This window comes from Punica granatum, chromosome 6 (assembly GCF_007655135.1).
Source record: "Punica granatum isolate Tunisia-2019 chromosome 6, ASM765513v2, whole genome shotgun sequence".
In the NCBI taxonomy this organism is placed as follows: Eukaryota; Viridiplantae; Streptophyta; class Magnoliopsida; order Myrtales; family Lythraceae; genus Punica; species Punica granatum.
In genome coordinates this window covers 14,299,688-14,322,762 of record NC_045132.1, presented here as the reverse complement: position 1 = coordinate 14,322,762, position 23,075 = coordinate 14,299,688, and the positions used below count along the sequence as shown (strand labels likewise).

The window sequence follows — 23,075 nt, the reverse complement described above, 5'->3', positions numbered from 1 at the left end:
ACTCATTAAAGTCAAAATAATGGGCCCCACCCATAAATATTTACACCACTCCATTTTAATACAACTCCATAATTACAATATTCTCAAATGAATGCGGGCCCGCAAGTTTGACCAAATACTCCGTAAAATCACAATCAAAGTCATGTTAAAATCAAATCTAAATTTTAAACGCCACCTAAAAAAACTTTAAATCAATCCAAACAACCAAGAATAGATAAGGAAAAAGCAAATGTTGGTTAGAATCGAATCCACAGGGTGATATGATTACACCAAATTCTCTTCTCCACTATTATGATTTTTCGTGCACCATTTAATATTCGAAAGTCTAATAAACTTCTATTAATACAAGTTCATATTGAATCTGCTAACTATTTCAATAGTGAATTTTATGGTTTTTATTTCCGGTGCGGATTTAATGGGTTCCAATAGATTAGAAAATTTTCGAAAGAAAAAGATTTTGGAATTTTGCTTTGATTCGGTTACTTCAGATCCAAGTGAAGAAAGAAAGAAATATTCTTTTTTCGTTCCTTTAGTATGAGTGAGTGGGGCTCCAAATCATGAACCACCGAATTGGGCAAGAATTTCGCCCGGGCCCACCCCGACCCTTTTTTATATTATCAACAAAGAATATGGTCACCGCACCGCCGACACCATCTTCCGCGTAAAGTTACTGAGCAAGGAAAAAGGAAAATTATAAAAAAAATGAAAGGTAGTTTGATGCATGGTAGATGATCAATTTATTATTAATAATTTAATTTTAAAAATAATTTTTAAAAATATGAATAATAAATTATTATTAAAATATAAAAAATAAAATATTAATAATTATATTATTAAATTTATTAAAGAATAGAGTTGAATTGAGTAAAATTAAATTATTATCCGAAAAACAAGTGGAGCGTAAATTTTTATTTTCTATCCAATAAAGCAAAAAAATAGAAAAAGGAGCATTAGGGCAAAAGGGGCAGTGTTCCAATCCATGTGACGAGATATATACATATATAGGGAGAGATATAAACGTATTGTATTATAAATAAATTATGTTAATTAATTATTGAAAAAGGCAAACAACCAACCTCCTCTTTCTTTGTCAAGTCTTTTCTTTTCGGTGGGAAAATTGTGAGGGAGAGAGAGAGAGAGAGAGAGAGACGGGGTGGTCTGGAAGGGAAGGGTTGAGAGGGATTGTGAGCTCTCTCTAATGGCACCTCTCTGATTCCTCTCTTCTTCTCCATCTCCATCTGCCCCCAACTCCCAGCTTATCTTCTTCTGGTTTATCACCATATCATGTAGACCTGTAACTGCAACAGCTAGAAGAAGCAGAGCTCTCAAGAACATGTAAGCCCCCCTTCTCTGTAATACTCTTTTTTTTTTTTGGCTGCTATTGCTCTTGAGCTACTGTTGCTCGCCGCGAAGTCAGTGCTTAGAGCTGTGGCGAATTTCTTCTTCTCTGTTACTTGAATGAATCTTGATCCTGAACTTGCACGTGGCCTCGGTTTCCCCTTTCCACTCATGTTCGGGTTATTCGGTTTTTCCTGTTGGGGTTAATTACTTCCATGTTTGGTTGCTTCGGTGGGTCTGTTGTCTTCTTTCTGGTTAAATTTGGCTAGATCTAGTTCAATGGGAGCTTCTTGGATACTTTAGTTTTGCTGTTCTTCTGCTTTCATCATCTGCTAAGGCCATGAGATCTGACATGATGAAGCATTGCAGAGGAGAATTTTGAGAAACACCCACCCGACCCACACGATGATTTCTCTCCCAATGAGGGAATTCATTAATGGTTGGAAGCTTTTCATTAAGAAAACTGCTAATGAATGGGTTTATGCTGTGCATAAGTAAGGGAGAGGAGAAAAACCCACAATATATACATATATATATATATATATTTATATTGGTTTTTGGTTTGAGTATGTCCAGTGATGAAGGCAACTATGTCGAATGATCTACGAAATTACATCCTTATTGATGTGAATTTCAGTATTTTCTTCTTTGCTTTCCTTGCTCATTCTTCTTGTTTCTTTTCCCTCTTGTCTTTGTGACAAACCGGCTAAATAGTGCTTATAGTGCTTTACTTCTTTACTTGATAAATTTAGGTACTTTGTTCGACTTTATGTATTTGCTCTGTTCTTTGGGCTCCTGCTCCGAAGTAGTCTCCATCGTCGTGTTCTAGATCAGTCTAAGGTTCTGTTATGCATTCTTGTTCCTTCGTAACTGTAGTTCTTGACTCAGTAAATCTAGCCACTTTTTTGGCCTCTATGTATTTGCCCTTTACTTCTGGAGTGCTGGGTTCCTCCTCCGAATAAGTAATCTCCATTCTCGTGTTCTCGATCAGTCTGAGGTTCTGTTGTGCATTCTTGTTCCTTCGTAACTGTTTTCCCTGTCCTAAACCATGATTTCTGCCTCAAGAGTCGGGAGCGACGCTACATGAGATTGCCACGTTTATTAATCGAGCTGGATTTGCAAGTTCTCTAATTGATGGAAGAGGAGAACCTAACTATATAAGACAACTGTCAGCCCAAGATGCTCATATTTGCTGTGTTGATGACCTCTCGAATTCCTCGAGGGAGACAGGCACTGCAGCCATCTTCAAGGACTTAGGGATTTTTGTTTCGCTAAATTTGTTTTCCAGCAAGCAATAATCAGCAGGGACAAAATTCCTTGAAAGTAGTTCATTTTTCTTATATTTGTTGATGCAAAAATAACGAGAAGAAAATCATGTTTGGATAGTGAAGTTTGCGCAAGACTGCTGCACCACAGCTTGCCACCTCCAACCACTGCTGCTACTGCCATCTACTACTTAAATTTGGCAAAACAGTCAGCTGATTGCTGGCATTAAGCTGTCTCAACCCTCTTCAAGCCAGATTGGTTAGGAGCAAGCTCACTGTGGGTTCCCAACCAGTTCTTGGTTTCAAGGTGCTCAATGCCATCAACCTCGTCCCTAGTGGGGATCCTGACACTTCAGACATCTCCAGCATCTTCTGATGACTATGGTGGCCTTAGCCGACCATTTTGCTGGAGTTCAATCTGATTAGAGATAGTTCAGTCTCCCTCTATTATTGGCTGAGTGGTGAACTGTCTTAGCCAGCCTAGGTTGTTTCCCAAAATTTTTGACTGAAAATTTTAGATATGTCATTTTCTAAAATTTATCTATTTGATAAAAATGATTGCAGATGAGTTTAGTAGTTTGCTAACCAAAAAGTGGAAAGTTGAAATTCATTGTCCTGGAAAATCTGTGAAATAAGTTGAGGCCAAATAAAGTAAAGCCGTGGACAAATATTTGGGACAAATAAGCACACAGCTGCAATTAAGATAACGTATCATAGCACTGAGAATCCTTTCTTTGACAATATGGGCAAGTGTTCCGTGAAGGCGACTTCTCGTCCATTCTCCAACACAGGTCATGAGGGAGACTAAAGAAAAAACTTTCCTTCCTGCAGCAGGGTCTAGGAAGTATGTATGATTATAAAATATTGATGTGAATAGGAGTTGGAGCAGTTGTATGAAAAAAAAACTTCTGTTACCCTAGCTATGTTGGCTGCTTCATGCATATTTTCCTTTTCTTCGCTCCCATCCCTGGGTATCTCCAGACATGTTTGCGTCTTGTATGAACTCGCTTTCATAGGCATTTAAAGAAAGTTGTTCCTCCAAATATAGCTAGTAACCAGTGAGCTGGATCTGCGCAACCATCACTCTCATGAAGTTCTTGAGTGTCCAAATTCATGGTATGAGCTTTCAGTTGGATTCGGCAATTGATTGGAGAGAACTCAGCATTCTTTCTTCCAAGTGACAATTTTTCCTCATCAACGTGCATGAAATAAATTTTATTCTGGGTCATCTTAGCATGCTAACAATGACGAGAATTTAGATGTCTAGGTCTCTCACTTTGCTTTGAGACAAATGCGTAAACTTTATAGAGACAGGTTTTCAACATGGCTCTGCATCATGGCAATGAAGTTTAAACAAAAGAATAAAAGATGTTTATAATAGGATAATGGTTTAATAGAGATCATGGCAGTTTCTGGCACGGAGAAGAATGCAGCACTCAGTAATGATTGTAACAGCTTGACTTCTGGTGGCATTTCCCCCTTTGAGCTATAACTAGTTGTTGCTTGGAGGCTGTGATTAGCTTTTTGTCTGACATTTCATGTTTGAATTTATTTTACTACCAAAAACATAAGTTCTTAATATATGATTATGCTCTCTTTAGCTTTAACATACAAAATCCGATCCAGAGGGGAATAACTTATGGGCATATAACTGCTCAAATTTTCCATGATGCTCATGATGCATTTGTTACAATAGCTGGTAATGAAATGCTTCTTGACAATTGCCTATATTATCTTGCAGAAAGTCTTGGAATGGGGACTTTGGCATCTGACGTGGATGACCTAACCTCAGACATTCACCTCTCATTGGGCCTTATGGATTTGGGCAAAAAAGTTATTGGATCTCCTCAGGTCATAACCCTCCTCTCTTCATTCCTTGAAATATCTGTGCAAAAGAATGAGAGGCTACTGGAGACAGCACAAATTAAGAACACTTTTACTGTATTCCACGGTATGAGAGCGCCAACTTTGAGCATTCGCCATTACATCGATCGGGTATTCAAGTACTTTGGTTGCAGCCCATCGTGTTTCGTCATTGCACAAGTTTACGTGGATAGATTCCTTAAAGGAACTGATGGTCACTTGACTTCTCTGAATGTCCATCGGCTTTTGATAACAAGTATTATGGTAGCAGCAAAATTTATTGATGACGCGTAAGTACTCACATCCCATGAAATCTCGTAGTTGCATTTAACCTCGTCTTTAATCCTATAAGCAAGTCTTTGAATTTTAGTCTTTTCTAAACACGTGAACTCTTATATTGTTCAGTCCATTTAATTGTGAAAATGTATTCGTGGGATTTGATGGATTGCTCTAAAGAGTTTCGGAAAATGTAAGGAGGCACATGGGTGTATTTTGTTTTTGGCCAATTCTTCTGTTTCTCTCATTTTGATTTATGAAAAGAATAGGGAAAGGATGTTATAGTTAATATTCTTCATGATAAGATTATCTTGCAAAGTTGGATCAAGCACGCTTTTATTCTTTTAAACATACCATATGCAAATAATCATATTAGAGATCGCATTTCTCTTTTGCCGATCAACAGGACCTCAAATCTTTTCCCCCATGCTCATCAATTTTGCTAGGAAAAATAATCTTTTTAAGTAATGTTAGGGGAGCTTGTCATGCTTAAGTGGTCTTCTCCTGTCAATCAAATATTCATTATTTGTTGCATGGTTGTGGCAGATTCTTTAATAACGCATACTATGCGAAGGTAGGAGGAGTAAGCACATTTGAGCTCAACCGGCTGGAGATGAAGTTCCTATTCGGAATCAATTTCAGGCTTTATGTCAGCGTAGACACATTTAGATCATACTGTCTGCAGCTGGAGAAAGGAGCTTCTTCTGAAGGGCTCCCTATTGAGAGGCCGATTAGGGCCTGTAGGGTAAAACAGAATTGGTCTGCTACTGCCAGTGATGAATCCACTTGTGCCTCCACAGTTGCCAGATGAAGATTAGGATAAAGAAGATATTTTGTTGGTCGTCCGTAATGAAATAAAACTTGCCTCCACGGTGTGCACCCCTCGATGTACGGATACCGAACCATCATTAATCGGTTGCATTGACCCACCCATCTGGCAAGTTAGATTTTCTCGTCATTCCCATGATGCCGAGTGTCTGAATGGCAAAATTGTACTTTCACATTTCCTTGGACAGGGTAGATTAGAAGTCCTTGATATATAGGTTTTTGATTTTTGGTTGATGCTGCAATTTTAAGACCACGCAATTGGGTTTTTTGTCATTTTGGTTCAAGGGATTATGAAGGATAAGCTATCCAGGTTTTTTGACCTTGATTTGTATCTATGTATGTATGTAGATCATGTATGCTTGGACACAATGGAGGAAAGATTTATATTTATCTTCTGGAACTTCCGAACTCGGCGAACGAATGAATGTATGTGATGTATTATGTGCAATGAAGTTGGTAGTCGTGCATTTTATATGAAGCAAAAGTTACGTGAAAAGTACCAATTCAAGCGTGAGGTGGTCGAATTTGTGTGTTTTTTCTTCCCGAATGTATGTTTTGAAATTGGCAAATCCGAAAAACATTCGGCTCAGTGAAAAATCCAATTTGTGTTAAGAGAGTTCAAATTGTGACTAGAATTGACATCGGGTCCTCGAAACACGTCCGATCGAAATTGCTTGATTATTTTCGAATTTTTATCGCAACGATCAGATATTTGAAAAATATTTTGAAATTACCGTCCTGTTCAGAAAAATAAAAGGATTAACATTATCCAGAAAATTATTTTTTGATCTCGACTATCATTCCAAATTTTAAAAATTGAAATTATCGCCTAGAAAGTTCGAAAACAGTCGATATAGCTTCTTTTATTTTTCCTCTTTTTTCTTTTCTTTTTTTGAAGATAAAAAATTGGAATTAATTAAGAAGAATGCCCCAAGTTCAAAAGCGGTGAATTCATCGAGCAAGAATTTTAGGGTTTTAGGATATGCATTGCACCTTTAGGATATGCAAATCTGAAGATTCATGCTCTACTGTAAATATTTCCTACTATAATGTACGACACGAGCAAGAATCAGAGACTTGTGCTTCGGATGTTCACAGCGACCACAGACTTCTGTCGCAATAAAAAAAGCTTGAATCAATCACCTTTCATATTTAATGACAATCGCTTAGAGGTGAATTTTCTTCCTCAAACGGCCAAGGATATATCACATTGATCGTTATTCTTAGACTTACACGACTATGAAGCATAATCCATTCAGTACATCGTCATGATATGAGACCCATCATTTATGTCGGTACCGGTAACGGAACCGTCATTCCGAGAGAAAGAGTACTGGGCTTCTCACTCTGTGCTCTGTTTTTCCATGTAATGGAACCATGCTTCATATCTATGTCGGTACTGGTAACTATGAATGTCACCGTGTATTTCTTCTTATCCCCGACCGGTCCAAAAGCCAACCTCTTGGGCTCTGCCTTCAAGGTCACAGAGGTTGGGGCCATGACAGGCACCCAGTAGGCAGACCCGGGCTTCCCTACATTGGTGAGCTGCCCAACACAGTTCTGTTTACCGCCATTAAGACGACGAATGATGGGTAGTTCAGCTCACCTGGGTCAGTGAATTTTTTCGAGCATCTCATGCTAGAGTTATGCACAATCCTCTGTACCTCCTCTGCTGTGTAGTTGAGACTGCACGTAAATGTTAGATAGTCATCAGCGGTGAGGTCATAAACTAGGCCGGGGGACATGGCCCCCGTCTAGGGTTCACATGACCAGCGCCCATGGCAAGCGGTCCGGCGGCTAAGTTGTTAGCACTGTCGCTGATGAGCTGTCCGTAATTGTTGTGGACATGAGCAGTGGTCATCGGAGCAGACTTGATCGCGCTTGTGCTCCAATCGGGATGAGCTGCTCTCAACAATGCAGCGAGCCCGCTAACATGGGGGCATGCCATGGAAGTGCCTGTAACATCGTGCACATGCATCAATGAAACTGGGCACATCAATACATTATCGCTGGCGGCATGAGTAGTACCCGTGCATAATAATATGTAGCACGTAGTGTTCGAGCATAATTCGTAACTGAATTTTTGCAAAGTAGAAAGAAGTAACTAAGGCAAGTTACACGCCTGAAAAGATATTGAACCAAGTCCTCCTTTTATCACGTGGAAAGGGAGTAGGAAAAACATCACTTGGCCATGCAGCCATAATATTACCACCTGGAGCAATAAGATCAGGCTTCAATAGCCGTGGACATGGCAAGTTAGGGCCTCTTGAGCTAAAACTCGCTACGACTGGGACCAGCCTTTTAAGTCGATATGCACCAAAACTCACTTGAACTGTCAGGGTTAGGGTTGGACAACATATATTTCTTGATTGCATTGCCGGCCGTACTTCCAGTTATCTGAGATGGTACGAGCATAAGAGCATCTGCCATAAGACCCGCATCACCACCCTCCTCTGTCATGGCGATCATCCCTACTCTAGCTTCAAAAACAGCAATTTCCTTCGGTAAAGAGCTGTTTTTTCAACTCTGGGACCATGTCGCACAAAACCACTTTTCCCTTGACTGCGATGGGATCAAGCGTGCTTCTATTGCAGAAGCGGGGCAATTGGCCTGTCCCTTCAATTCCATTGTTGTAAACAACGCCAACCGGCTTAGTAATCCCTGCACTGCTCCTATACAAGGATGACCCTGTGAATTTCTGCCCATGGTCGAGTACGACGTATGCTGGGAAATCATGGTCCACACTCGACGCACCGACTGTCATAATCCATGGAGCTCCATTATATACTGTCCCCTGATTCCGGGCCAATATTCCCAGCCGCCGCAGACACGAGCCCTTCTCCATTGCGCGAAATGCGGCAGGTAGAATACTAAGTGCACTAACATCGTGAAAGCGAAAGGGAAGGTTATATTGAACGCCACGGCCGATGGATATGGACATGATGTCTACACTATCCTTGGCAGCCTCGTCCATCCCAGCAATTATAGTCAATTGTTTATAAAAATTTCATCATGTATATATCAACATATATCAGTTTTACTCTGATGTAGTTAATAGGGATAAATATTAAAAAGATTCAACCCTGGGATTTAAATAAAAAATATAGTCAATTATTTTAAAAATTTTCATCATATCTATATGTCTATCAACATATATAAGTTTTACTCCTATATGATTAATGGGGGTAAATATTTATATAATCATAAATACATTTTTTTTCAAACATGTATATATCTAGGTATATATGTTAAAACCTCATCATGATTTATAATAGTTACCTGAAGCTTCCTTTTTCAAATTTTTTTATTTATTGAATGTGAGATATTAATTTTGTTAATTGACATAATATTATAATTAGTTGATTATGAATCCCAGTATTTTAACATTATTTTAGTTAAATTCATTTCAGAGAATATACCATATTCACATTTCTTGATGCACATAAATAAAAAGCGCCTGAATTGAATTAATCTTCAATATTAATTTGACTCTGTGAAATAAATTTTATTTAATAAATCCGTGCCTCAAATAACTAGTATATATATATATATATGTATATTATATATATGAAGTATCGTTCATATTTCTGGACAGCTGTTACACATGTTCACATGTTGACTGGTGGGGAGTCAACAAATCTTTGATTTCTTGGACTAATCAGTCAACTCTCTCACACTCACAAGTTTCAAAGCCCTATGACCTCCTTATAATATATTTTCTGCCCCCAAATTGCAAGCGATCCGCTTGCATAATTCATCATCAAATATATTTCAATTAATTATCTACAATAAGTATATACATATTGATTTTAATTAGGATCAGCAATATACAGAAAATATACAATGCTAGGATTATTTACTAATAAGATCTAGATCATGAGTGGTTGTATTATGATTGAAGTACAATATAGCTCTAATTAATTTATAGCCTATGATGTATCTTATGCACAATTTTAAATTAAAAATTTAGGTAAATTTTGAGCACATCCCCTACAATTTAATAAATACTGCCTGTAACCCCTACTTTTATAATATGACTACGTTTACACCTAATTTTCACACCTAACGTAGGTTGCGGAGCCCGTGACCATGTGACTTATGTTTGAGCTTCATTGGTCATTTTGGGCCTAACTAGAGGTCCACAACACGACATGACGCATTGGACAGACAAAAGAGCCTAGCAAGGAGGCGGCCTATGGTCAAATTCTTGAACCCAGCCCGATACACCGTAACATCACCCGACTTGGACAGCCATTATGGAAACTTCTAGCTAGGCTGATCAAACTGCAATCAGCTGAGAGCTTTCTCTAGCTTTCATAAGGAAAGGATCCCAATGCTTTCTAAGACGAGATCGACACACGAACCTAGACCCGTTCATACATGGAGATGGCGATTCTACATGGCAACTGGGGAACCTTTCCATAGCAAAATCAAACCGGACATGGCATAACTGGACGCACGAGGTCAGGAGCTCACACAAGGAAATTGACTATATTCTTTCCTAGATAGGTTGGATGTGCGTGTAAAGGCAAGGGATACAGCTTGTTTGAAGGCTGGCAAATTGATCAATGTTAGGCAATTTCCCTCTTTGTAGCTAGCATGATATATCTTTCCTAGTTTTAGCGAGTAGTTAAGGCAATTGGTAGATTAGTTGATTGCTTTTTTTTTTTTTAATGTTCGAATAAGGCCGAATCTTGGAATAATGGACCATCCTACACTCGGGTCTATAAAAGCAAGAAGAGACACTCATTGTAAAGCTCTCTGCGACAAATACACAAACTAGCTCAACGCCTCATATCTTTAAATGACAGACATCTTCAATACACAACACTACCTTTTCAGCACTATTCTTTTCGTTTCGCGCACCCTTTCATATCTGCATTACATGCATCTCTACATTACGTGCACTTGCATTTACATACCTTACCTAACATACTTTATAATTGCTACTGGAGCCCTTGGTTTCCTTGATTTCCTTCCACCATCCCTCGCTTTCGGGCAAGATTAGTTTGCACTTTGATTTCATCTTTAGGGTTGATTCTTTTATGTACGGACCCGAATGTGAACTCTTGTCGGGGCCTGCATGCGCGCTTTTGGATCACGCGGCTTGGGAGTGTCCATCTTCCCGGAGATGCGTGATGAACACGCGTGAGAAAGAGTCACCACTTACCATTTTACGACATGAAAGTCGAGGGCCGGTAAGTTACTCGGATCTAGGGGTAGTGATACACCTAGTTTTGCTAAGGCATTGGTCTGTGCGGAACCGAAATATCTGAGTTCGGGGGTTCACGTTACGTGAGAGCCTATATCCCGCACGCCCTTTCGGTACTCTTGTTTGCTAGACTTGCAATTTTATTTCATTTACTGCGTAAATTAAGCTGTGCTCAGCTTACACGTTTTGACACAAAAAATTCGGTGAATTAAACAATGTCTATTGAGTAGCTGAGAGAGAAGTAAGCCCGTATGTCAGGGACTCAATTCACTATCTTGCATTACAGTTCATCAAACTATTATGTTTGCATTCCTACGTGAACTGGAATCGCAAAATCTTGGGATTACTCTTGTCGGGGCAAGCATTGGACCGATTCGATTAATTCGACTCTCGGATTGTTCGCTCATCGACTGGGATTCTTACAGAATGAATGTATAAAGTAAAATCCTTACAATGCTCTAGAAAACAATGAATAAAAATTACAAATGATTGAATCCCAGTAAGTTAGCGTTTGGTTATTATTCCACTTCGACTCGCCTTGAGTTCAGGAAAAAATCGAAAAAAAAAACATAAATTCAACATGCGCTCTCAGTGAATTGGGTGTTGGACCTCATGACTGATGGTTAGGGCGTTGAACCCTAAGTGCAATGCGTCCTATGGGTCGGACTCGACTCGCATGGACAAATAATAGCAGAAAAATAATGAACAAAATGCATATAACAGACAATGTATTTGTTATTGCCAAATGTACGTGGATTAATAAATTATTAACCCATGGGTATTTTTGCAAACAAATGCCATATGTTAAACAGACAAACTCGTGCAAAACATTTTTGCATTTAGCTTTGTTTCAAGGACTTGACAGACATGGTGTCTGTAGTCAAGTCCTTTGTGTGTGGATTACTTTTAAAATTGTTCTGTATTGTGACACTGAAATTTCACTAAATTAGCTAAACTCATGTTTTGACTCTAGATTTGGAATCTAGAGTTCCCCTAACCATTGTCTAATGTTTGGTTAGGTCGATTGAATGATTAATCAGCATTTTGCATGTTTTGTGACAGAGATAACCATTCTAGTTACCCGAGTCTACGATAGGATGACATAAACTCATCAATTAGATAAGAAAAGACTTTGCAGATAAACCTGCACCTGAACAGGTAGCCTATTCTTATTATGATATTGTAATGTTTCTGTCAAGCTAACCCTAGGGGTGTCACTAATTTGTGAAAAGACGATTTTGCCCTTTACTTGAAAATTGTTTTCAAAAAAGGGAAACATCGCAGTGTGGGCCACTTCGACCTATAGCCTGTGTCGACCAATTCCCTAGATCGTCCATGGTTATGCAAGAAACCCAAAAAAGCCAAAGAATCGGTCGATCTAGCCGGAAGTGATCTAGAAAGATATTTTGTATCATGACCTGAGTTACCTGAAATCAGGTAAAAACTCAAGTCGATATACACAAGTCCTTTCTAGTTGTCCGTGCTACATCGGACTACGCGTCTCGAATTTTGAAATAGACAAGTTTTGAAAATGGCATTAACATCATTTGACAACTCATCGACGCGAATTATCAGTTAATTGTCAATTCATGCAAACTTATCAATGCCAAGTGGATTTAATTATGTGAGTGTCCCGATTAACCTGTTGGTGAATTTATTGTTTGTACATTATTGTTGAATGCAGTAAATGTGCGGGTTACAGACAATAAGATAGATCATGAATTGATCCACTGAATGGAGTCTGAGTACCCGAAAAGCTTAATTTAATGAAAACGATTCGTGACTCGGCGACCAAGAGGGTTCCAGAAAGGTCGAGGATAATTTGATCAAAATGACCAAAATATCCTAAGAACCTAAATGGCCCCTAAAGAGTCATCAACTTCCGAATCCATGCATTTTGTTTGGAAAAACAACATTCTAAAAGACATTTTAATGCGGGATTTGCGATGATATTGAAATTGTAATTTGCACAAAATCCGAGAAATGGATTTCATTGAAGTAAAGAGACCGTTCTTGACCCAGATAAGGTCAAAAGACTCTCGGCTCTTTCCTCTTGGGAATAGCCGTGGGTTTCCTTGACCTCTTTCTGGTTTCAAGCATTCTCTTTAACCCGATTTCGACTATTTCTCGCATGCTCAAAATGTTAAACACGATAAATAACACGTATTTAACAAAGTCGGTATCGCCATGAGTTTGAAAAACGCATTTAAACATACAAACATGCACAAACACGTTATTTATGGAATCGATAAAACGATACCGGCTTCATGGATGTAGTAAAAGCATAAAAACTCGGGAGACGACTTAAATCGGGGCAATGAAATCATTGTTGACCCGAAAAGCCCAAAATAGATTTCGGTTATCTCCCTTGGAGACAAACCCGAGAGCCCCTTTGGTTTTTCCCGGTCGGAATGATTTCCTCGACTCCGATTTAAACACTTCCCGACATGCTAACATGTAATATGATGATAAACATGCATAATATAACTCGACAGTTGCATAAAAATTAAATCTTAGAATTAAATCATGCTTAAAACCCCTTATAACCACAAACACAATAAAAATGTAAAAGTTTTAACTCCTCTAGGTCGAGAATAGTTATACCTGGTTTCAGGATGCGGGATGAGACCGTAAGAAGTCGGGTTGGACCATTAATGGGTCGGGTTTGGGTTGTTTTGGCTTGAACAGACCTGAATAGGCGCTACAGACCCGAATGGAAAGTGAACAGACCCGACTGGGCACCCGGGAAGGAGCAGGCCGGTTCGGCTTGTTTCGATCGATTTTCTAGCAGGTTCACCCCTGTTCTGGATAGCCAAGGAACCCTCCTAGGTGGTGGTGGCGGTCCCTTGGTCCCAAAGTTATCGGGTTGACCCGTATAGCCTTGCAAAGATTACGGAAAATAGAGCATGTCCAGGAAACAGACCCGACTGGGCAGTTTGCTAGTCGGACATCGCTACGGTGGTTCCCGATGGAATTTTGAGGCAAGGTTAGTGGCTCCCGACTCCTAACTGACCTCCGGAGGTAACTGTGGTGGTCGTTTGGTGAAAAGAGTCTCGGATCGACCCGATCTGCAAGGAAAATCGCAAGGACAGTCAGAAAATCAAACATGACTGGGCAATCGGGCTGTTTCTTCGTGCTGGGTTAAAACCAGCGGGTTTTTCTTGGATTTCTCGACTCCTTGACACCCTAGGGTTGTGTGGGGAGGTGTTTGATGGGTTTTGATAGCTCAAACCAGCCTGGAAAGGCTTGAAACCTGGGTGGGTATTTTTGACCCGAGAAGGACCAAAATCCTGTTCGGTTCAGTGGTAGGCTGTTCCGATGGGTTGGAGGCTTCAAACTTAAAATATAAGTTCAGAAATGGATAGAGGGGGTCGAAAACATGTGGGATATGAAGTTTGGATTTAAGCCGGGATGGTGAATACCATGATTCCGACTTAAGTCTTGAGGGTTTTGCTTGGTTTTTGCTAAGCTATGGGCTGCGGTTTTCTTGAGGGAGTTGAGAGCTTTTGAAGAGTGAGAAATTCTAGAGAGATGGCATGAAGTAAGTTGTAATTAGCTTAATGACATAGAAAGTATATATAGGCTAAGCTTAATGACAATTAAGTGAAGAAAAGTGCAATTAGAGGCATGCTTAAGGCTTGGGCGGTTTGTTTAAGGAAAAGTGAAGACAAATCTTCTTCCATTGCATTAATGAAGAAGAGATAGGAGCATTGATGAAGGTGGAGTGTAGAACTGAATTGTGCACTTGATATTTTGAAGGAGATAAGGGCAAGTTGGCTTGGAAGAAGAAGCCAAAGGGAAGTGATGGTCATGGAGGGTTACGGTTGCCCTAGGGCAAGCCGTGGGTCCCACGGGCCTTGAGGGAAGTTTGGGACGAAGTTCGGGTCTCGATTGATTGCGTCTTCGAGGTTCTGTCATTGTGCGTGCGAAAACGGTTCAAACGAGCCCAAAATCATCCATTTTGCCCAAAAGAATGTTCGTGTGGTTTTTGGGCTCGGAAGCCGGTTTTGCTCATTTCAGGCGATCAGAGCAAAGTTAGCCGTTTTTGAATGCGCATCTCGTGTCTACATTCCGTGTTGGTCATTTTGACGTGCATTGTCAATCAGACCAAATAATTGACCCTTAAGCAGGTATTGCAAATGTAAAGCCGGAGACGTCCTAGGAGTCCGAAGCTGGATTTCTCAGAATGCTTTATGAGTTGCTTGGATGATCCGGAGATCGTTGCGATCTCTGTTCGTTGAGAACAGACCCCAAATGATTGAAAAATTGCATCTGAAACTCTAAAAGCACTGTTATGAGAGCCTAGATGGATTGTGGGATTCCGTCTGAGGATTTCACATTGAGCGTCGGGATAAGTAGCACTGGGTTGGTCAATCATCCGGCGTCAAGTTTTCGCGAAAAGGACTTCCGGTTATGAATTTCCATTAAAAACGATCTTTTCTACTTTTCGGAGGTCATTCGGGAAACTGAAAGGGTTTCTGAAATCTGATTTGCCCAATTACGTCTGTCCGCTGTAGTTTTCGGGACAATACATGGCTAACTTCGTTTGCCGATGTTCTATCAGACTAGTCTCCGGATATGGTTTTCCGTTGAAATGTATGTTTGTTCTGTCGCTTGGGAGTCATTCGAGGAGTCTATGTGACTTCCGAGAGACAATCTGAAGCAATGCTTGTGATCTGTAGAATTGCGGGATATGACTGTATCTAACATCGGGAATTAACTTTTTTCAGGTGAACTGGCATCTTCGGACTTTCACTGAAAAGTTTTCTGTATCGTGGAAATTGCTCTGTATAGAGCAAATGATCTACGAAATGTATTTGAAGACACTTTTTATCTGTTTGGTATTGCAAGGGATTTTTAAAGTCCAATATTGACTATCTTCTGATGGTTGAGCGAACCAGCATAAAATAACACTGTCGGCGATGTATTCTGAAAACACCGGTTTGGATGTTGTCTGGGCTCCCTTTTTGCTCTGTATGTCGCTAGATGATTCTGTATGTTCTTTTGTCGTATGCTTAAATCATCCGCCTATTTCTGTTAACTTGAGAATGAATAGCAATTTGCTGCTCCGTCGAGCCCTCTTCTGTATCGATGCTCAAGTCGTAGTCTGAATTGTTGTTGATAGGCATTGCCTGAACCAGTGAGCCAAAATGGGGTGCTGACATTTTAATTACATTCATCTTGGCTTTCGGGCTGAACTTCTACCTTTCGACTGCTTTAGCCGAGCGATCCATACCTTTCGCTTCTTCTAGCAGCCAAGCTGTGATATCTGGCGCCGGCTACTTGACCGGCCATGTCCCCCATATTTTCAAGCATACGTTGCGCACATGTTGGGAGAACTTCGGTGGTCTAACCCTTGTGACCACTTCATCGTCTGAACATTTCCAACATGCATACGACCACATCCAATATATAATCAAACCGAAATCCAGTTGCTGCTTATACCTATGGACCCCAAAGACTGTGGCACTATGTTATAAGCCGGTGAGGACGGTTGGTAGTTTCGCCATTGCTTGGGACTGCACCCTGGCACTCCTGACTCTCTAATCTTGCCATGCATGTGTGCCAGAAATTGACCCACTACACATTTTAGGCGGAATAACTTTCCGGCACGCTTGGTAGGGCCCACCAGTGCACTGATTTGTATGTCAGTGTTGGCACACGCTCAAACGAAACGACTTGCAACAGTGGCTTCTTCAACCCACGGTGAAGAGGAGCTGAACAAAAATATAGAGAAAACGTCCCACAGTAAGACAATCGAACACAAGTTGGAGATGCATTGGCTAGCGAGCGTCTAGCCGCTTTGATGGGTGCTACAAACCATTCATCTCGAGTGGAGAAAAGTATTGACAAACGACCAGACTACGAGGACAACATCACCATCTTATCTTGGGGTGCCTTTCCTCTCCATTGCTCTATTTTGCAGCTATGCAAGGTTGCTAGGAAGGTGGGTTGCCCCCTCCTTTTCCCGCATCTGGTCCTTCCCTCCCCTTCTCCCTCTATTTTAATATAGAGAGGGGCGAGGGGAGGACCAGATCGGGGAGAAGGGGGCGGGGGGCTCCCCCCTTCGGCCACCCCTCCCTATCTGTGACCTGATTGGATCGACGAGGTTGGCAGGAGGGAGGGGTGGCGGGAATTTGGTCCCTTCCCTTTCTTCTTAAAAAATAATTTAGTTTATCTGTTTATTTTTATTTTTCATTCAAATTTTAAATTTCATCTAATAAGAAATTTGCACATGATCAAAATTGATAGTGTCATGACCTTGTCAAGTCTACGTCAATAGCTACGTTGCGGTCGATTATGGAACATATTACAAGTGTATTACAGAGCAAACAGATAGAATTGATTCGACATTTTTACAATTTATAAGACAAAAAAAAGCCATTTTCGCAAAAACACTTTCAACTTCCTCTGGTCCTTTCTCTACTCTCTTTTTTCACGTAAATCTTTTGCATCTCTCCACTTACCATTTCTATTTTTATTTATTAATTTTATTATTTCTTGTTCATTAGAAAAACCTTTTAACTCTATAAAATAATATTTATATATAATTTACCCAAAAAATAATTTATACATACTTTAATATTACGAAAAGTATTAGACATTTGTAGGGATCTTAATAGAAAATAAAAATTATATCAAACCACGCATAGTGTGGATACCACATTTTTTTATTATGAAGTTCAATTAATAGAGTAGTGACAGTATACAAATGAAAATATAATAAATGATCGCAAACTGTACACGGTGGGACTACAAATGGATTGTATATTTTAAGATCTAATGACTGGGAGTGGACTAAGATGGGGGCTGAGGGGCAATAGCCTCCAATGAAATTCGTCGTATTCGCCCTCCAAAGTTGGGGAAAAACGAATTTTCCTATTCGATTCCTCGAGACTTTGTCCCTTTGATTCCAAATTCTGGATCCATCACGGGCACGTTCGCTAGCACTCATAAGAAATTGCTTCTGACGTTGCAAAATGACATGTCTATATTAAAAATCGCATTGTGCAGGTGATACCAAAAGAAAAGAAGCCTAGCAGTAGCAGTGCAGTCGCATCTAATGAAGAAAAAAAAAGAATATCATTAAGATAAAAAATAAATAAATGAGAAGGAAGGAAGGGATGGAGGGGGAAGCAGCGCAGCACGCCGAGCCGGGGAAGCGAGGCCGGGATTGTCGCCTTCCCTTCCCCTAAGTCGATGAGTACGCTACGCTTGTTATAATATTCTACTCTCCACTGCTCGGGAGCACGTGCACGGGGCAGCGCCTCACTTCCACGTAACTCCCTCCAACCACCCCGCAGTAAAAACAAAAAGAAAAAAAGACTAATATTCCAATAAAATAATCGTCCCATTGTTGTTTAGTCAATTAAACCGAAATGACTAATAAATTAGTAACGACAATGTGCTGTAACAATAAATTGAGCTTTTGAGATGGACATTACTTGTACGTGCTCGAAATTCATTAGACACTCGGAAGTACAGTTTCAAGCCAATACTGGAACGAGATTAAACTAGACTAGCGAGCTTGAGGATGCTCATCTCATCTAGAAAAAAATAAAATATAATGAAATCACAATTTTTTCGATTATAAGGGAAGTACATGAGTTTAGTACGATGAAATAGAAATTCTAATAAGTAATATTGGTGTATGGGTAACTCCACCAACGAGAGTCGAACCCGAAACCTTTCGATTATTAAACAAACAAAACGTGTGACATTACGATTCATCATCGTTTTCAATAAAAATGATAAATTTGGGCTAATATAAAATTAATTTAGGATTCGCTGGCAGCCCCAGCCCAATGTTTTGTGCCCCGGCCCGTTCTGAAACATTTTGACAGCATGGTACTGTTTGGTTCCGACGAGAGAATTTATAGATCTATTGACTCTCCCTGTTTCATTCGTGCTAGCTTTGTTTTGTACTATTCATTGTGATAATATGCCTAAACCACGTGATGCGGACATTAGCACCAGTAGAGTTGTTGTGGAACAACATCACGGGGCAGGCCATCATGTTTGTTGCAAAAGTCGGAAATTTAACATGCGACGGTCCTTTGATCTTGGGTCATTAAAGAGATCTATATAACCTTTCACCTAGGGAAAAAAAAACATATTTTTCTTAAGAGAAGAATGTATTTCTCCTAAGAGAAGCGAAGAGCTCAGCCCAATGAGAAGGTCATAAAAGAAATGCACATCGAATGAGAATTAGTTTAGTAGAAAGTAAGTCCCAAATTCAATTATTATCGGTGAAAACTTCGAATAATGCTCACTAATAGCCTTTTTTATTTTGTTCTATCTTGTATTATACCCACAACCTTTGTCCTTGTAAGTAGAAGAGCAAATGATAAACAATTTCATTCTGAACAATTTTGACTAATCTTAATAGCACAAGAGAGAAATCAAAATTACATACCATTTTTTCAACATTCAGAAGGATGACCACCCCGAACACCGCACCTACGTAGTATCTTAACTTCATTACGTTCTGAGTTGAACCGTGACTAATGCAGACCGGTGATTTAGCTACTCCGAATAGTAGTAGTAACTAGTAATACGAACATATAATAAAATAAAAAAATAACAGAGGAGGTACTATGAGGAGAAGATTGCAAGAGTGAGCAAAGTTCAGGGTCTAAGATGAAAGTTCAGGGGAGAGTTAGGGCCGGACAGGACAGGACGCAGCCAAGAGAAAAGCCAAAAGCCTCTTGCACCTATATATAACTGCCCCACCCCCACGGGCCTCCCTACCCCCGTCACTTCACTCCCGCTTTTAACTCTCTTCAACAACCACTGCCCCCACTCTCTCTCTTTCAGTGTAAGTGAGTGTGAGTTTTTAGAGAGAGAGCGCGTGGCTGCGTTTCCGTTTGCTGCATTGCATTCCCCCCCTTGAATTCTGATCTCTCCCGGTCCGCCATTAATTCCCTTCAGCTGCAAATCGTGAAGGTGCTGCCAGCCACGACCCATCGCTCTCTCTCTCTCTCTTATAGCTTCTTTCTGACAGGATCATAGGACTAGGAGGGAAGGGAAGGGGGACCGGACCGACGACAGTCAGAGATCACAGAGGCGCGGGGCAATGGAGCTCAGCAAGGTCACGCTCGAGATCTTCACGAAGCTCGAGCACAAGTGGCTCTCCCACTGCGACTCTTCCCGCAAGACCCGCGTCCTCAGCATCGACGGCGGCGGTACCACCACCTGCATTGTCGCCGCTGCCTCCCTCATCCACCTCGAGGACCAGATCCGCCTCCGCACCGGCGACCCCCACGCCAATCTCGTCGATTTCTTCGACATCGTCACCGGCACCGGCACCGGCGGCGTCCTCGCGGCCATGCTCTGCGCCGCCGACTCCTCCGGCCGACCCCTCTTCACCGCCAGGGCCGCGGTCGACCTGATCGCCGAGCGCAACTCCGAGCTCTTCAAGGTCGGGATCGGCGGCCTCCTCCGCTGCCGCCGCCGAGGCAGACTCTCCGGCAAGAGCATGGACAAGGTCCTCAAGGAAGTCTTCACCCGGCAGGACGACGGCCGGAGCCTCACTCTCAAGGACACGTGCCGGCCCCTCCTAGTCCCTTGCTTCGACCTCAAGACGTCCGCCCCCTTCGTGTTCTCCCGCGCCGACGCGTCCGAGTCCCCGAGCTTCGACTTCGAGCTCTGGAAGGTCTGCCGCGCCACGTCCGCCACCCCCGGCAGATTCAAGCCGTTCGCCCTGTCCTCCGTCGACGGGAAGACCACCTGCACGGCCGTCGACGGTGGCCTCGTCATGAACAACCCGACCGCCGCGGCCGTCACTCACGTGATCCACAACAAGCGCGACTTCCCCTCCGTAAACGGCGTGGAGGACCTCCTGGTGCTGTCCCTCGGGAACGGGCCGCCGACGGGACCGGCCAGCAGGAGCATCAAGCTCCGCCACGACGGCGAGTGCTCGCCGTCGTCGGTGGTGGATATCGTGCTTGACGGAGTGTCGGAGACCGTGGACCAGATGTTGGGCAACGCTTTCTGTTGGAACCGCACGGACTATGTTAGGATTCAGGTAATTAAATGAGATTGTCTTTTATTTTGTTTTTTATTATTTTTTGCTGTTCTTCGAACCTTGTGAACAGTGCAGGCATCGATTCGAGGAAATTATTTACTGAGCAATTTTTTTATTCCGTTACTGACGGCGCAATTGTGCAGGCAAATGGGATGGAGGAAGATGTGTTGAAGGAGAGAGGAGTGGAGACGCTGCCGTTTGGCGGGAAGCGTCTACTGTCGGAGACTAACGGCCAGCGGATCGAGTCGTTTGCGCAGCGGCTGATCGCGTCGTCCTCGAGGAGCAGCAGCCTTCCGCCGAGCCCATGCAAGGAAGCCGCCGTCAGCCCTCTCGCTGACGGTCGTTAGTTTATGCTTGTCTTTGTAACTCAGTTTCCTAGGTTTTTTGCCTTTTCTTTTTTTGTTTATTCCTTTTTGGTGTTTTGTAATTTCTTGTTGTATCTTAGTGAAGTTCATAGCTAAGAAGTTGACCCCCAAAAAAAATAAAAAAAGGGCTATGGTCCCTCTCGTGCCCTAGAAGATCAGTTGGATAAGATTCCTGCAAGATTAACTCTAACTTCATTAAGTTACTACATCATTCACCAAAAAAAAAAATTTATTACTACATCTTAAACAATTGGTCAATACTATGTGATGAGATAAGATTATTTAAGAATCGTTCAAGTCAGGTAACTTTATATGACCGGAGCTTGCCATGGGAAACTTAGTCATGTATGAGAGTTGATATATTTTTTTTCGGTGTGTACCATGGTATTCAGAGCCTAGTGGGATCTGACTAATCCAGTTGGGAGATCGAGCATTAAACGTTATTCTTTATCCCAACAAGTGCGCTTTTTGGGGTTCGAACTTGCGTTCTCCTCCTTACGGGGATGAGTTACTTACCACTCAACCAACACTTTTATTGGTTATGAGAATTGATATTAAATTAAATGAGCAAGCTTCACTTTCTTTAAAGCGGAAACAAAAAAGGGGTCGACCTGATTTACTTGAGGGGAACCCACAACGTCTTACGGGAAAAGGAAAGAACCCAAAACTATCTTCTTTGGCAAAATCAACATCAGCGGCTGCAGAAATAGCAGCTTACTTGACACTATGTTGCGCATCTTCATTGACGTGATATATATATTCTTTAATTTGAAATGATAATAAAAGAAAGAATCTAAAAAAGAAAGCAAATAATAATGATCAAGATCACTCTCATTCTAAGGGTGGGAGCACGACGGCCACCAGCTCCATCAAAGAGGTTTTCGGTCATCATTAAAATCGTCGATGAGCGGCGATTGGCAAGGCAGCTTGTGTCCCTAAGATAAGACCTAGGATTTGAGATCCCAAATCCTGCTCTTTAGCCGGGGGTCTCACCAGTGATCACTACACCAACTAGTGAGATAGCTGTCATTATTTGATTCATTTGGTGTCTTCATATATACAAAGAGGCCCCTATGTATCTCCGACTTAGACCTATTTTAAAATGAAGAGGTGGTTTTTTACAAATGTACTAACTAGGATTAACCGTGAAATTTACCGTAATGGTTTAATAGGAAACTGTTAATTAATGATATATATGAATGTGATTTGTCCAGCTCAAAGGCAAGAACTTTGCTGAGGTGAATACACGTAGAAATGGGAAGCCTGAATTTCTGCAACTGCGCAGTAACTCTTCGAGAAGAGAATTTTGGCCAAACAGATGAAAGAATTTAGAAAAGTCAGCTTTGTTTTTTGGTTTGATAATAATTCTGGAAGGAAGTTGTTTATGGAAACGAAACGAACCAGAGTAATTTCTTTAACTGTGGCATTATATATCGCTTTTACTGGAATATATGCAAATATATCACATCTTCACGAGGTTTTATGATTGGCTTGAGTTATTTCCACCGTCAATCCGTTATCAATCAATCAAATAGCAACACATTTTATAATATAAAAAGCTCATATAAGAAATTTACGGAAATTCTATGATTTCCTGGTTGATTTTTCTGCCTCTTTTGTCATTTTTTTTAGCGAAACTATTGAATCAGTCTTTTTGTACTTTATTTCAACAGCTTCGAACAAGAGAAATTTTTTAATACAATTTTTTTTGCGCGTTTCGTGCCCAGTAAATTCTTTCAGCACAAGAAGTATCTTATATGAATCACGTTAGTCTAAATGTCCCGTATATAAAATTCCTCAGTAAGAACTACTGAACTAAGAGATAGACTACAACTATTATGATGACACATTTAATATTTTAGTTCAAGTGTGTAGTATTTTTTTTTAATGTTTAGTGCTTC

The 23,075-nt window shown here is 41.0% G+C and overlaps 2 protein-coding genes across 2 annotated transcripts; both read left to right on the top strand.

The window, feature by feature from the left end:
* Nucleotides 1-1,099: 1,099 nt before the first annotated feature.
* LOC116211835 (cyclin-P3-1) lies at nt 1,100-6,018 on the top strand. Its single transcript, XM_031546363.1, has 3 exons — nt 1,100-1,335; nt 4,345-4,756; nt 5,289-6,018. The coding sequence occupies exons 2-3, from the start codon at nt 4,356-4,358 to the stop codon at nt 5,551-5,553; spliced, it is 666 nt and encodes a 221-aa protein (XP_031402223.1). The 5' UTR covers nt 1,100-1,335; nt 4,345-4,355; the 3' UTR covers nt 5,554-6,018.
* A 13,498-nt stretch (nt 6,019-19,516) lies between these two features.
* Nucleotides 19,517-21,343, top strand: LOC116209964 (probable inactive patatin-like protein 9). Its single transcript, XM_031543736.1, has 2 exons — nt 19,517-20,809; nt 20,953-21,343. The coding sequence occupies exons 1-2, from the start codon at nt 19,859-19,861 to the stop codon at nt 21,154-21,156; spliced, it is 1,155 nt and encodes a 384-aa protein (XP_031399596.1). The 5' UTR covers nt 19,517-19,858; the 3' UTR covers nt 21,157-21,343.
* Nucleotides 21,344-23,075: the final 1,732 nt, after the last annotated feature.